General features: G+C 37.7%; 1 protein-coding gene across 1 annotated transcript in view; it reads right to left on the bottom strand.

Annotated features, from left to right (window-relative positions):
* Nucleotides 1-17,445, bottom strand: part of nrg3a (neuregulin 3a) — a 328,241-nt gene that overhangs the window by 121,228 nt on the left and 189,568 nt on the right. The window contains exon 2 of the mRNA XM_016457868.1: nt 1,917-2,046. Within this exon, the coding sequence (XP_016313354.1) occupies nt 1,917-2,046 (130 nt within the window). The remainder of the gene's footprint in view (nt 1-1,916; nt 2,047-17,445) is intronic.

Below are 17,445 nucleotides of genomic sequence, written 5' to 3' on the forward strand. Positions count from 1 at the left end.
AATGGAAAAAAATCTTAACAAAGCTGAACAAAACAGGGAGATGCTGAAAAGGCAACTTTCTATGGAAGTAAAAAGGACCACTGTTCTGTAGGGTTTAAAACAGAAAAGTGAAATTTGCCTTTTTGGTGAGAGTACTTACATAAATTATTCAGTAAATCTTTATTACTTGAGCTAATAATTTTAATAATTTAATTTTCAACGTCATTTACTAAATGCTGCTTTTTTTTTTTTTTTTTACTAAAATTCAGTGCTTGGCAGGTGTTAATTTTGGACCCTGGCTGTATGCCATGGTAGCCAATGCATCATAGACTCGTACATGTTTGGAGGACACTGTCTGTACATGGTACTTAGCATAGCTTTTAGATCTTTGAACACAATGGTACCCTTACAGTGATAGCACTTCAGCAAATTGGTGAGAGCAAACATGAGCTTATTGAGAAAGTGACTGGTTGCACAGTTCAAGCATAATGCTTTGTGTTGAATAAGAGCCAGTGGACGTAAAATGCAGCACATAACCATCTAATGTAAAATGTGTAATGGGTTATAAAAAGTTGACTCTTGATGCAGCCCTACATATTTAATTTTAATACAAAAACTACACTGTCAGACTCTGCTAGACTCAAAAAGGGCAGTCAGATACAAGCAGCCAGGCTTTTTATTTAGATATAATGACTAAATAATGGCGCATGGGCCATTAGTCAATCATTACATCTAGAAAAAAAATCAGGGCACACTTACAAAATACCATTAAATCTATTAATACAATAATAAGACACTCTTCGGGTGAACTAGATGCATTCACTGGAGAAAAAAAAAAGGATCAAGGATGGTCTGGGGGAAGCAGCAGTATATAACATGCTGAATAGCAGGGGTCACAAAACACATCTAAAGCAGCATAAAGTATCAGTTCATATAGACTCCAAACACATCAAATCAGTGCCTGTCACTTTCTGATAGACTAAAAGCACAAATTGCTTCGCTTTATGTAGATGATTAAAAATGCCCTGAAAAGCCCTGCCATGCAAATAGATTTAATAGCATTATCTTTCTATAGAATCCACCCTCTCCAGTGAATTGATCCTCTGAGACCATCACCACCTTGTTTTGAGGAACAGACATATGCATGGATGTCCTTGGCTTTAAGTTGGGAGGGAAGAGTGTTCAAGGAATTAATCAGAGCCAGAGCATTTGAACTAGCTAAGCTTCAGTCAAATAAATGGGCCACCTAAAACAACACCACCAATTACCACTGATTAAAATGAGGACACTTGGCTTCTGCTCCTTCTTGACTCTTCAGTTTCAAACATGCAATGTCTCTGTGTTCCATTAGGCAAATGAGGAAAAGACTGCTCATGCAAAACCTACGGCAGTGAACCCTCACATCCAGGACATGTTATTTGAAATGGTGCTCACGCTTCATACAAAAGGTGAACACTTCAGTGTCAGAAATTCTCTGCCTCCATTTTGTGAATCCTATTTTCAACCTTGAAAAAAGCCCACAGAGCCGAAACAAGCCTCTAATGAACTTCTGCAAAGTGCCACTTTTAATTAGCAGAGAAGGGACCTTAGACAGCTCTCAGGCTATGACAAAGCTGTCATCGTTGGCATGACTAAGAGCTTCATGCAACAGCGAGAGTTCCAGAGAGGAGGGCAATGAGACACGAGAGTAGGAAAAAGGAGGCGGAAGAGAAGAGCAAGACAGAGAGAGAGAGAGGGAAAGGTGAAGACAAAATGAGAGAGAGCGAGATTTACTGGCAGATTGTTCCAGAAGGATCATTCTAACAGAAAATGGGTCATGAAATTGTCATCGGACTGAAACCGCTGAGCCTCCCATCCGTAGTGATTGCATTTATTTCTTGAGCGAACACTAGGATGACCCTTTCCCTCCATCGCAGAAACAGGAAGTGCAGTCATACCTGCAGTGTTTGTGTGGGCCGCTCAAGGTCTCGATGACAAAGCACTCCCCATCATTCAGGCAATAGGCCAGGTCTTTCTCCTGACATGGCTTGAAATGCTCCGATTTCAAAGGCGGTAGAGTTGGTGATGCTGAGGGATAAAGAAGAAAAGAGGAGAAAAATTATGCCATGCAACAGATTAAGAGGAAAAATATGTCAGCCAGGTGAGAAAAAGGTTAGGTGAGTGAGTCAGAGAGACCAAGAAGATGACTAATAGTTGTAATACGGGGGATAATGCCACATATTTTGCAAAATCACAAACCTGTATGACCTTCTTCTGTGTAGATTGTTTTATTTTTTTGGCCATAAAATTGAAAGTTGTATGTTGTTTTGGACCCCATTGACTTTCATTCTGACAAAAACAGTTGAAACAATAGCTGAAATATCTTTTTTTAATGTTACACCAAAAAAATGATTAAAGTTATACAGGTTTGGAATGGCATGAGGGCGAGTAAAGGGATAATTCACCCCAAAATTAAAATTCTGTGGTCATTTAACTAGATCATAACATACCAATCCTCTATTACATTTAGGCTGATGATACATGGGGCAACTTTTTGAGCAATATTGCTGGACAACTTTGGTTAATGTTGGCATCAACGGGCAACTAGGTGAGACACAGGGCCTACGATTGATTTAAAGTATCCAGATAGAAATCTGTTACCCATTCTCAGAGGGAAAGTTCCTAAGCAACATTGCTCAAAAAAAGTTGCCTGGCAAAATTGCTCAAAAAGGTACCCAGTGTATCATCAGCCTTATATTGTATTTACTGTATGTTTTTCAGTATCTTAGCACACAATCTACCAGCTTTCTGTATGGATTACACCATTTTAAGCACTGACAGGAAGTACAAGAGCTCTGAAGTCTTTTGGTAGAGTATTTCATCACCATTAAAATCAATAGCTTTCAACGCTTCACCTTCTACTGTACTTCATAATCCAAGACATCTCCTCAGATGGCTACCAAAAAAAAGAACACTTTAAAGCAACATCAAAGAGCACCACATAACTACCAGATAATGCAAGAGACATCATCAATACCTTTCTGAAACAAGCAACCAAATGTCGTCTTATTACTCTGCTGAGCATAGCTTGCTATTACTTGTTGTACAGTGTGCATTCATTTGTTTTGCTCCTGATCCATTACTGAAGGATGATGAATGAGGTTCAATGAAGTAATCACTCTCTCTGGCTACTTAGAATTAATACAGGAGTCTACTATTTGGGAAAAAGACTTCATTGTGATTAATGACGCCAAGTTCACTTTGCTAAAGCCAACATAATAAGGTAACCTTGCACTTATTACAGTCTTCAAAACGTGTGCAAGCTTACCTGCTGAAAATCTGTAAACAGAACTAATAATATGCCTGAGGAGTTAGAGGAATATACTGTCTAGTTGAGTGAACTAAGGTCGCCTTGTACAACGCACAAACAAGATTGACCACATAGTAATAATACATTTCTACTAAATCATGTTCTACATGGAAAAAATGTTCTATGTATAAGTATTATTCAATTATTTTAAACTAAACTGCTTAGTAGTAGGCAATACGATTGACATTTGAACCAAAACGTAATTCTCAATATCACCACATAACAAATTAATTACTCCAGCCTACAACTACAAATATATCCAACTTTACCTACCAACAGAAAAGTCATGTAAAGACACTTATGTAAAACAATATCTACCGAATAGCAAATGCCAGCTGCTTGATTGTTTAATATTAGCCAGTGATATATTTAAAATTGGATATATATCCAACTTTATCTGCATACATATAGTACATTCAAGTAAAGCAATTGCAAATCTCGGCTACGTGATTTTTACTACTGTTGCAAAGTCTAAGCTATATTATCTCACAGATCTATATATCAAGTTGGATATACAGTACATCCAACTTAATCTGCATACATACAGTGCACTCATTTATAAAGCAATAGCAATATCTGCTAAATGTGACTATAAAGCCTGAAGATATTAAGATACTACTAACATCATGATTTTCTGTAAAGCTGTTTAGAAACAAAATGTATTCTAAAAATGCTATACAAACAAAATCGACTTGCTTTGTTTCTTTGCACAAACATTCAAACTACCCTTGTATTTGTCAAATTAATTATGAGTTGTCATGATCAATTACACAAATTAATTACGTATCAATATTTGGTAAGAAAAGCCCCCATTTGTACATAATGACTGCAGAGTAGGAAAAAACATCAACATTAAAGCTTATGGAATTTATGTATGGCGTCGAAAAGCATGATTAATTGCATTTTACATATAATTGTAATATACAAATAAATAATTAACAAAAATTAACATTAATTTTGCATGATTGTTTTGGCAGCCACTAATAACGTTGTTTGAGTATCAGCTGTGGAAGATATCATATTCACACTCATTAATTTTCAGGATATTCACCAGGTCCTCTAAGGCTAATTTGGCATGCGTTCAGGCCGCCAGGTGACAGAACGGCCCCGAGGAGGATCTCAGGACCTTAATAAATAAAACTATAAATGTTTTTAATAAAAATTCCATTCAGTTTCCAATAATTGCATCTGAGTGCATAGCCAGACCTTTTGACAAACTGCTGTCGGAATCAACAGTTTGGAGAGATTGGAGATGGGAAGATCTACTCAGACCCTGACATCCTCTCTATCTTAGTTTGTTTCCGTGGGCCGAGGCAGGTGCAGGGTGTTAAGGGATGGGATTCCCCAGGGCCAAGCACTGATGCCGTCTCTCAGATGTGACATTCCCCCAGAGTGCCTGGCGGCTTGACATACAGTGAAGGTCACAGAGAATCGATTAGCTCAGAAACAACAATACAGAGAACACTGTGGACAAAGCTCTCAGAGTTAGCTGATGATTTATGCGTCTCACTGAAATGTTAGCTTAAAGAGATAGTCCACCCAAGAATGAAAATTCTGCCCTCATTTATTCACCATCACGTTCTTCCAAACATGTATGCATTTCTTTCATCTGCTGAAAACGAAAGAAGATATTTTGAAGAATGTTGGTCACTTGGTACCTATTGATTTTCAATGTCTATATAATGAAAGTCGATGGGAGCATTCTTCAAAGTATCTTTTGCTCCACATACAGATTTGGAATGACACGAGGGTAAGTGGTTATTTAGAACTTAGCCCAAAATTTCCACAATTCACATTTGCAATAAAAGTGTTTTTACATACAAGCTATATGTATGATTTTTTTAGGCTATATATTACAAAATAACCAGAAGGTCAGAAATCACTAGATTAATCTTGGATAGATTATCCAATCATTTAGTTGTACCCAATAAAAGAACAATTTTACATGACCTTACATGTGTACATATTTTTTATTTTCATGTACAAAAAAAAAAGCCAGTGTTATAAGCACCTCATTATGAAAATTTGACAAGACAACCAACCAACCATAAATGAATGAATGAATGAATGACATTGGAAAGTATGATATTTTTCTCCAGTTTTGAATCAAAACTATGCACAGAACATTGCATAAGCCGGCAGATCAGTGCAAGATGTTTACATTTAGAGCTGCATAAAAGGCAAATATCCAGCTGTTGAATGGGTTTTATTTAATCCATTCATCCATTTTCATCCATTTAAGAGCCTTGACATACCAAGCTGATGCTAGAAAACTTGCAGCGGTTAAAGCGGCTGACCGACGTTGGCTGAAGTCCGAGCACTTGGTGCGTCAGGGCCTTAAAATGATACGCTTTTAAATGATTAAGCATAATCACATGATCTGTTGTTACACAATTTTAGGCTTTTGACAGCTATTCTGTAAGAACCCAGTATCCATCAGGCTGTTTCAGTGTCCAGTTGTAAAGCTGAGCCACTTTATCTTCCCTTTCTCTCAACAAATGCATCAAACGCTTGTGACATGAGAGAAGCAAGTCAACGAAATAGCTGCTTATCTATGAATACTCATATCTGGCAAAATGTCAAATCTCTGATGGAACTTCAGCAATCCAGCAGCAGAAATTCACTGGTATAGATCTTTTCAAAAACAGATCACAGTTTACAAGTTGAGGCTTCAGTAATCTGTTTTATCAAAGTCGGGATGTAGTGAATAGCTATGGTCTTGTCCTTGTAGATTTGAATTCCCTCATCACAGAGCACTTGTTGTTGGCTAGAAATGTCAGACATTGACAATCTCTCTCTGGCTGTCTTGCTATCTCACTCGTCTCTCTCCCCCCATTTCTCGTCTGAATGCAGAGGTCAATGGCGATTTCCTGTCACTGAAAGAGGACCACCTCCCATGCCATAGTTCTGCAGGCCACTCTGTGCTTTTGGTCTCTCTGTTGGCTGATAGGTTTAGGGCGTTCTTCCTTTGGCCAGCCATTTACAACGGCCCCCAAGTCCCTCATAGCACAATGTTCTGGTCTGCAACCACGCCAAGGTGCAAGTACAGAGCAGGGCCAGTAGGGAAAAACACAGCGAATAGGTGACAGTAATGATGTATGTAACCAGAAGAAGAGGCATTCAGTGGAAAACAATACAGAGAGCAATGGAAACTGGGAACACATTTTCCCATAGGAAGGGATAAATCACAGATGGGATCTTTTTAATATCTTTATTGTTTCTCCCAGTCAGTCTACATGCTTCTCACATGTTTCTCATGAGGGTGAGATTATTATTATTATTTCTATTACCATCTCACTTGATTCTCCATTCATTTCAGAAGAGATCTCAGAGCAACATCTCAACTGTTCTCAGATTTGCCAAGATCTCAAAATTAGATCCCAAAGATCCCAAAAGTCAAAGATTCAAAAATGTTAATAGTGTCTCAAACATTCATCATCATAATTTTACTGAATTTCACACAATTCTGTGATATCCAGATTATGCTCACCAAGGGTCACTAGGGGGTGCTAGAAGGTATGTAAAATATGAAGAAAAATTGCCAAAAGACTTTTTGTAATAGTAATATTATCTACATATTAGATAATATTACTATTTTGGTTTCTAAATACTAGTCAGAAATTAGTAAGATTTTTTAACAGTAAGAAAACATCTGCATAAAATAAAATTAATAAATAAATAAATATAAAATAAATATAAAAAACCCTAAAGCAGGCTGCACACTAGACAATTTTCGAATCTTAAAATATTTTAAAACCATGGGAGACCACAGACATGAAGACAGTTCAACCGATTTTTAGCCTTATAATCCGCACACTAGATGATTACACCAGACCACGAGACAACACACTTGATGATTGTAGGAACGATTTCACAGTGACACGAGACCTCACGGACACTCGCGAGATCAAACGTGACTAGACAAGAAAAACAAATAGAGGACAATCGACGTTGTCAGCTGGCTCTCCCGGCGCGCGTTCTGTTGTACAATGAAAAACAAAGTATAGAAAAGAATATGGGTGATGCTCTCTGCTTTCATGGCATGTTTGTGGCTGCCAAGTTTGAGCTATAGAAGCACGCAACATCAGGTAGGTGACGCTTGCTCGCTCTCATTAGCTATCGCGGGTATCACGTCAGAGGCAGCCCGATCAATAATTTGAGTTCGGCGATGCTCCGTCTCGATCGGGAGCAGTTAAATAATCGCAATGACACCACACAATAGAGGATTTTTTTGGTCAAAAATCGCTTGCGACAAGCTGCGAATCGACCACACCCCCCGATCGTTCGGGGGTGCAAATCGGGCTTAAAATCGGCCTTAAAGGGGTCATATGATGCAATTTCAAATTTTCCTTTCTCTTTGGAGTGTTACAAGCTCTTGGTGCATAAAGAAGATCTGTAAAGTTGCAAAGACTAAAGTCTCAGTATAAGTCATTATAATCCGTAATTATGTCCCCACTGGATGAAACAAATGCCTCGTTTATAATGGGTTTTAATGTTTATGTCTCTTCGCTCCGACAAGGCATCACAATATGGTGAGGGGCGTAACATTTCCGTCACACGCTTGAGGTATTCGGCCAATCACAGCACACTGGATAGCTGGCCAATCAGACCACACCTCGCTTTTCAGACCGATGAGCTTTGTAAAAATTGACGCGTTTCAGAAAGGCGGGCATAGAGGAGAAACAATAATGTACAGTATGTGGAAAATAATGTGTTTTTTGAACCTTAAACCGCATAAAGACATTTCATTACACCAAATACACAAAATAATGTTATTTTTAGCAGCATCATATGACCCCTTTAAAATCCTCTAGTGTGCGGCCAGCCTAAGTGAATACAATAAAAAAAATTCTAAATAATATTTTATCATGCAGCTAATTATTACATTCATAAATTATTTAATTAGATTTATTTAGAAAACATTTAGAAATTTTCCCACACCGTATTAATAGGATGTTATACCAGAAAACATACAGTATAGCTGCCTATATCTCCAACAACAAATCTCATACTTGTTTAAAAGCAATCTTTAAAATAGCCCTTAAAAAGCACATGGAACACGCAGTAGCTGCCATGTAAAATGATCCTCTCACTGCTACCAGAGATATGCATGAATGCATGTTGTGCCTTATCCTGTCCAGTACCTGTATGATAGCCACACCCAGGAGTCTGATACACATATCAGCACACAGTATGATGTAGGACTGATGGTAGCGCCCTCAAGAGTTATTCAATAAAGATAGCAAATCTCCTTCACCCCCTCCTTTTATGCAACATCATTTATCTGCACAATAAAATCTGTTAAGCACCCAGCATCCTATCAGGCATAAAGGCTGACCACAGATGGTGTGGTACATATGTATCACGGTGTGTCCGTGTCTGTGCGTGTAGCCCTGTGGTGAAGCACACTTCTTCCTGCTTTATATTCCGATCAATGGCAGTCAGGCAGTGGAGTAAAGGCGATCGATGGACGGCATGCAGGCAAAGCTGATACACCAAAGAATACAGAGCTATGTATACAGAGCACAGTTAACCAACAGAGAGAGATGGGGAAAGAAAAAAAGAAAGAGGGAGTGTGCAATATTCCTGAAAATGATGGCTTCAAACATGATTTGGACAAAAAGATTGTGATTATTTTGACAAACATTCTGAATGCAATTTGAACAGCAATATGACAAGCATGTAACTATCTATCCCATGTTGATGTGGTTTAGATCTAAGGATAAAAGTCACAAAAACACTTGTACAACAGGGTGTGCAATAGAAACAAGTATAATTCAAGTGAGTAAAAAAAAAAAGAACCCAGTTCTTTTTGCATTCTCACTGTATAAGACTCAAATCTCTTCCCACCCTATTTTAGTTGTGAAATCAACATAAATATTATATTATTTTTAAATAATACAAATGTATTCATTTAATAATAATCAAGACAACAATAACAACAACAACCAACGTCAATAATCATGTAACTAACTTATGTTGATGCTGTTTAAATATCTACCATAGACTAAAAGCCACAAAAACACTAACATTACATTAAATCCGCAACAGTGTTTGCAAAATTACTAAAAAATATACTATTAATAATAATAATAATAATATCTGCAATTTTTTCCTCACTCTAGTTTTGACAGAATTAGTCAACTCAACATATATTATATTTTAAAATAATACTACTTTTATAATAATAATAATGTTAATTATTGTTGTTGTTTTATTCTCTTAATCATTTTTTTTTAGCTTTAGTAAGGGACAATGCCCTTGTAAAAACCAAACAAAGTCATACTGCTATTTTACTGCAATTTATAACATTAATAATTAATAATAAATATTTTTAATTGGATGAGGAGCATTTAAAGCTGTTGACAAATCAAAATTAATGTGCCAAGTTTAGAGGTCGACCGATGTATCGGTTTTGCCGATTAATCAGCACCGATAGTTGATTGCTGGAACTATCGGTTATCGACAAAAATCCATGCCGATAGTAGTTGCTATGTTGCCTGGCAACCGCAAACAGCCTACAGTTAGTCTAATCACAGATAATTCTGATAATTATTAATAACAATTTCAACTATTTATTCAACACTGGTTTCTGTTATCATATTGTTATTGCTGGCATTTTAAATAAAACTATAATCCACTATAACTCACAGTAAAGCAAAGCCTCTGGTGGCTCGTTGCTTTAACTTCACTCAGAGCCTAGAAATGGCGTCTATCTCCCCGGCACACACACACACACACACACACAGTCACACACTCACAATAGCTGCTGTGAGTCGGGTGTGTGCTGTGCACTGCTGCATTGCAGATGTTTGTAATGGCAGAGGAAGTCTCTGCTGTGACGGAGGACTGCAACATGCGCTGATTAAACTGACTAACATCTCACATGACACGTGAAGCGTGTGCACGACTGAAAAGAGAGCACTTTTATGTGAGGAAAATTAGCCGCTGCTAATGTGATCTTTTAGAACATAGAGAGTCTTATGTTACTTTGGGCCAGCATCTCAATAGCTTCAGCCATCAGTCTTCTGTGTCCAGCTGCTGTAGGACAAGAAAATGGATCTCTCTGTGCGTTATGAAAACACCCTTTTTTTGCAGTGCATCTCAAATGCCTGCTCTCTCTCCAGAACTCAGAGCTGGTGTGAGCTGGCGTTCATCCAGTCTAAACATAACCCTCTTTTCATACATTCTGATCCCTATCACTCGCTCTCTGTCCATTCATCCATCCATGCCATGCTCTCCTGTCCCTGGTCCAGTCCTAACAGCGTGTTCTGTCTTGATTAGCATTTGGGGTAAATATCCACAGCTCCAGTCCCACTGCTAAAGCGCATTAGCCTCTTTAACAAACAAACATGGCAGGGAGTCTATGGAGCGCTCATCTATAGGTGCCAGGATGAACGCAAAGCTGTTGGGACCCCAACCTTTCAAGTCTTTCTCTCATTCTCACTGTCCCACTTCCAGTGTTTCTGTCTATTTCATCTGCTGGCTTTGTATTCATCATGTTCATCATAAAGCACAGAATTAGACAACCTCTCACGAGAAAAGCTTGACTAAACATAAATTTTGGCGAAGACTGAAATGCATAGTATTAGGAACAAACAAATCGCTGCAGTTTTGAGGGTAAAATATTTACTAAAAGTGTGTTACAGGCCTTAAAAAGCTGAACATACCTACAAATAATCCACTTAACCATATATGATTATATTGCCTCGCGTCATATTTTAAATGCCATTTTATGAGATTTGCAAGTAAAATTATAGATTTTGCAAGTAAAATGAAAGGATTTAAGTTTGATGCACTTTATGCAAATATGTTAAAGATTTTGGTATGGTTTGGTATGTTTTTGAAAAGTCTCTTGTGCTCACCAAGGCTGTATTTATTTACTCAAAATACAGCAAAAACAGTAATATTGTGAAATGTCATTACAATTACAATTCAAAATAACTGTTTTCTATTTTTAATATATTTTAAAATGTAATTTATTTCTGATGGCAAAGCTGAATTTTAAGCAGCCATTTCTTCAATTTTCAGTGTCACATAATCCCTTCAAAAATCATTCTAATATGCTGATTGTCTAAAATACCGTGCCTCTTAGTTTTTATGGAAACTGTGATGCATTTTTCATGATTCCTTTACTGACGGATACATGATTCCTTTTTTTTCTTGTTAAATACATTTGTGTTTTTTTTTTATCCAGGATGTAGAACTAGTGTCCAAATCCAGAGGTATCCTGGCTGCCAGTCATGCATGAGCAGGACAGAATTGGGACCTCAGGTCCCCTTGCCCTTATCCAAACCTACATTGCGTAATTCTTCTCCTCCCTGACAGAGGACCACATCACCTTTCATTTGAAGAGCGAGGTGAGTGGTGCTTGTGACTAATGCTGAGATACTGTTGTGATAGACACAGCTGTAAGTGAAGAGCAAACCAAACTGTACACCTTTGAAAAAAAATGTTCCTATCTCTGGAGTATGATGTGTGCTCACTAAATGTCACACAGTGCACTCTATGCACACAGAGACAGGTGGCACTGCAAATGATTCGCTATGTGAGGGAAACTGGGAGCTTTTAAAGGGGAAACACTCCTGCCAATTAAACCATAGATTGCTGGATAAAGTGCATTTTGAGAGCATCAAATATGCTCTACCATCCAATAATGGGAATTTTCATTGTGCATTATACCAAACGGTTAATCAAGATAAAACGTTAAAATAGTGAATGGTATGCCAGATGTAATTGCACCCTCCCCAAAAGATAATTTCCCCTTTTCAGAATAAATACATGTTAATTTGTTTGTGCCCCCTGTATAGCATTATTTTTAATGCCTGATGCAATTTAAAATTAGCATCAGCTTCAGTACTGATGTTACTGTGAAGATATTACTATTCAATACTCACTGCTGCCAATATGCATCATTAAGCACTTTTACTCTAATATAACAGACACTATTATGCAGTGGTGTAGGTTTCGATTAAACTTGGGGGTGAAACACCACTTGTGAGTTTTGCCATGAAATCTAATCATAACAGCTTTACATCACATATCAATGTTTCAGGCTGTTTATACATAATATACACACCCTAGTCTCTTTTTCTCACCAAGGCTGCATTTATATTAACATTTCAGCAATATAGTGAAATATTATTGCAATTTAAATGAACTGTTTTCTAATTTATTATATTTTAAAATTTTAAATGATAAAAGCTGAATTCTCAGCAGCCATTACTTAGTGTCACACGATCCTTTAGAAATCATTCTAATATGCTGTTGTGGTGCTGGAGAAACATTTCTCATTATCAATACTGAAAACAGTTGCTACTAAATATGCTTAAAGAAACCATGATAAAAACCATGATTTCAGGATTTTTTGTTTAATAAAAACGTCAAAATAAAAGCATTTATTTTAAGTATCTGTCTTTTGATGCTTATCTATATACAGATATTTGAGTGACTTAGAAATCATGTTAATGCTTAATTTACTGGCATCTCTCACTAAACTTAATATTGAATATACAGACAGACGCATGGTTGAGGGTGACTATTCACTTCTTCCCAAATACTGAGGGTGGGAAATATTCCCAAAAACTCAACCACACAAAAACGCATTTACAATTATTAACGCACAATCATAAATTCAGAGTAATATATAATATTGGCTCAAAAGTGTTTGAACACTAGTTGTTCTCGCACAATCATTCAAAACTGGGTAAGTGTCCAGTCGTTTCTAAGATGTTTATTTTTGAATCAATATTTCAGGGCTTTTGATGGTATTTTTTATAAGGATAGTTTGATCCGTTGTGAATCATCTCTCCAGTGAAACACACAACATAAGACTCGCCTTTATTAGACTGAAAGACATCAGAGTGTCAGTATCTGTGTAAAAGAAGAAATCGGTGCCATCATCTGCTAAAAATCCTCTTACGTTGTACCTGGAATATGGCTACGAGATGACGCCACATATGAACAGCATATCAATTGTGATCCCTCTCCACCTATCTACCTCTCCCTGCTCTCAGCACAAAGCATACATCACTGCGATTTCCAGGTAGGACAAAATACAGTGGCTTGTCACCATTCATAACAGGCCACACCCTTAAGGAATCTTTCAACACACGTTCACGACTTCTTCACCTTCCCGAAAGCATCATCAAAAATGACAGAGGAATCTGTCTGTTTGAGCACATTTCCTTCCAGAGGCTATACGCTCTGGGTTGAGTGCACCGTGAGAGGCTTTATTTGGCTGGAAACGTATAGAAATGTAAACATAATCTGCCATACGCATGCACCTAGAGTTTTCTCTTTCCATGTATGCTGTGAATGTGTCCGACTGTGCAGCGCGGCTGACATGTGAGACATGCGGACGTCAGCCGGAGGCACATGATGAAATCATCCTAACAAATCTGAGAGGAAACGTAGTTTCATTTCATCACCTCCATAGTCCTTCCTGAATTCCCTCACGGTTGTGTTGGCTGTCTTCGCATGTGAGCAACAGCGTGAATTTCTTAATTAAGCTCAAGAGGAAGTTATTACTTTTGGGACAAGCACTGCTCTGTACTTACTGGCATTACCTCAGTCTCTCCACACATGTGTTAATAGCAAGATGGAAAATGAGAGAGAGAAAAAATGAGAAAAACACACAACATAAGACTCGCCTTTATTAGACTGAAAGACATCAGTGTCAGTATCTGTGTAAAAGAAGAAATCGGTGCTATCATCTGCTAAAAATCCTCTTACGTTGTACCTGGAATATGGCTACGAGATGACGCCACATATGAACAGCATATCAATTGTGATCCCTCTCCACCTATCTACCTCTCCCTGCTCTCAGCACAAAGCATACATCACTGCGATTTCCAGGTAGGACAAAATACAGTGGCTTGTCACCATTCATAACAGGCCACACCCTTAAGGAATCTTTCAACACACGTTCACGACTTCTTCACCTTCCCGAAAGCATCATCAAAAATGACAGAGGAATCTGTCTGTTTGAGCACATTTCCTTCCAGAGGCTATACGCTCTGGGTTGAGTGCACCGTGAGAGGCTTTATTTGGCTGGAAACGTATAGAAATGTAAACATAATCTGCCATACGCATGCACCTAGAGTTTTCTCTTTCCACGTATGCTGTGAATAAGTTTAAACCTTAAGTTTGCCAGCACAAATCATCATCCAGCACACTATCTCCACGCACAACACAGCAAGTATCTCTCCATGTGTCACTTCCTATCCGAAATCAGAATAGAAATTTCTTAATTAAGCTCAAGAGGAAGTTATTACTTTTGGGACAAGCACTGCTCTGTACTTACTGGCATTACCTCAGTCTCTCCACACATGTGTTAATAGCAAGATGGAAAATGAGAGAGAGAAAAAATGAGAAAATAATAGAATATGTGTTTTCTGTTCTCATTTCTGTTTCTAACAGGTTGTGTAAGCACAAGGAGTGCCGTTTTTTCGACGGTAATGTGGGACAAGCATTCTGGGGCTTTTCTGATTTTGGATAGGAAGTGACACATGGAGAGGTACTTGCTGTGTTGTGCGTGGAGATAGTGTGCTGGATGATGATTTGTGCTGGCAAACTTAAGGTTTAAACTTATTCACAGCATACATCTCCACGCACAACACAGCAAGTATCTCTCCATGTGTCACTTCCTATCCGAAATCAGAATAGATTTAATGGGGGGGGGAGTTCTGCTGCAGCAGGAAAACCGCTGCTTCCCAATGTGTAAAAACCAGCACACATCTCTACGATAACAGTTCTGTTTGCGTGAAACAAGAGTACATTGAAGTGCATTCTGGGATACGTTCTCAGAGGAGTAAGAGAGGGAGGGTGCATGAGCTCAAAGGATTCTGTTTTCTCAGAAAAGCAGCAATCCAATAACAGGCCTGCCGTATATGATCTGGATTCTATATCAGATGGAATAGATTTTTTTTTTTATTCAAAAACACATTTTGACCCTATTTAATCACTTTCTGGTTTGAATGTGCACCAATGGCCTTCCGTATACACTATCTCCACGCACAACTAAACTTAATATTGAATATACAGACAGACGCATGGTTGAGGGTGACTATTCACTTCTTCCCAAATACTGAGGGTGGGAAATATTCCCAAAAACTCAACCACACAAAAACACATTTACAATTATTAACGCACAATCATAAATTCAGAGTAATATATAATATTGGCTCAAAAGTGTTTGAACACTAGTTGTTCTCACACAATCATTCAAAACTGGGTAAGTGTCCAGTCGTTTCTAAGATGTTTATTTTTGAATCAATATTTCAGGACTTTTGATGGTATTTTTTATAAGGATAGTTTGATCCGTTGTGAATCATCTCTCCAGTGAAACACACAACATAAGACTCGCCTTTATTAGACTGAAAGACATCAGTGTCAGTATCTGTGTAAAAGAAGAAATCGGTGCTATCATCTGCTAAAAATCCTCTTACGTTGTACCTGGAATATGGCTACGAGATGACGCCACATATGAACAGCATATCAATTGTGATCCCTCTCCACCTATCTACCTCTCCCTGCTCTCAGCACAAAGCATACATCACTGCGATTTCCAGGTAGGACAAAATACAGTGGCTTGTCACCATTCATAACAGGCCACACCCTTAAGGAATCTTTCAACACACGTTCACGACTTCTTCACCTTCCCGAAAGCATCATCAAAAATGACAGAGGAATCTGTCTGTTTGAGCACATTTCCTTCCAGAGGCTATACGCTCTGGGTTGAGTGCACCGTGAGAGGCTTTATTTGGCTGGAAACGTATAGAAATGTAAACATAATCTGCCATACGCATGCACCTAGAGTTTTCTCTTTCCACGTATGCTGTGAATAAGTTTAAACCTTAAGTTTGCCAGCACAAATCATCATCCAGCACACTATCTCCACGCACAACACAGCAAGTATCTCTCCATGTGTCACTTCCTATCCGAAATCAGAATAGATTTAATGGGGGGGGGAGTTCTGCTGCAGCAGGAAAACCGCTGCTTCCCAATGTGTAAAAACCAGCACACATCTCTACGATAACAGTTCTGTTTGCGTGAAACAAGAGTACATTGAAGTGCATTCTGGGATACGTTCTCAGAGGAGTAAGAGAGGGAGGGTGCATGAGCTCAAAGGATTCTGTTTTCTCAGAAAAGCAGCAATCCAATAACAGGCCTGCCGTATATGATCTGGATTCTACATCAGATGGAATAGATTTTTTTTTTATTATTCAAAAACATATTTTGACCCTATTTAATCACTTTCTGGTTTGAATGTGCACCAATGGCCTTCCGTATACAAGCTCAAAATAAATCTAATTCACTGAACAATCAGACAGAGTGCAATGAAATAAGAGTAATGGATCAAAAGGAAAACCTAAAATAATAAGCTGTGATTAAAAATTCAGTTGGTGGTTATATAAAAACAAATATTAAGCAATGTAGGTCAGTCCTACTATCTTGCACCACTAATATGTCACTCTAATGGTTCTCATTTCAGAGGATTCCATTAGTTCACTCAAGGCTAAACCCTGTCTGTACCATAAAAAGTATGGTAAAAGTAGTTCACTCTACTTCTGTAGTACATTCCAAGTCTTCTGAAGCCATACTATAAACATAGGTGAGGAACAGCACAACATTTAAATCATCATTCATTGAAAACTCATTCAAACATTCACACAATTTTTCTATGTCCAGATGCATTTTGGAGTGATGGTTAGCAGACACACAATGACATTTTACACATCAACTGTAAATCACACAAGTGTATTTCACTGAGATTTGAGAAGATTTTAACACCTTACCATTCTGTTTCTTATACTAATCTATATACATATACACAAAGAAATTAAAACTTTTATTCAGCAAAAATGCAGCAAAATGATCAAAAGTATTGTCACAAACGATTTCTATGTACAATAAATGCTACTTTAACTTTTCTATTCTATTCTATTTTCTATTCTATTTCTACTTTAACTATTCTTCATAGAATCCTGAAAAAAAAAAGTATAACAGTCATGTAACAATGAAGACTGAGTAACAGCAGCTGAAAATTCAGCTGTGCTATTACAGGAATAATACAGTTTACAATATATTAAACAATATATTAAACAATATATATA

This window comes from Sinocyclocheilus anshuiensis, unplaced genomic scaffold (genome assembly GCF_001515605.1).
Source record: "Sinocyclocheilus anshuiensis isolate Anshui unplaced genomic scaffold, SAMN03320099.WGS_v1.1 scaffold63, whole genome shotgun sequence".
Taxonomy (NCBI): Eukaryota; Metazoa; Chordata; class Actinopteri; order Cypriniformes; family Cyprinidae; genus Sinocyclocheilus; species Sinocyclocheilus anshuiensis.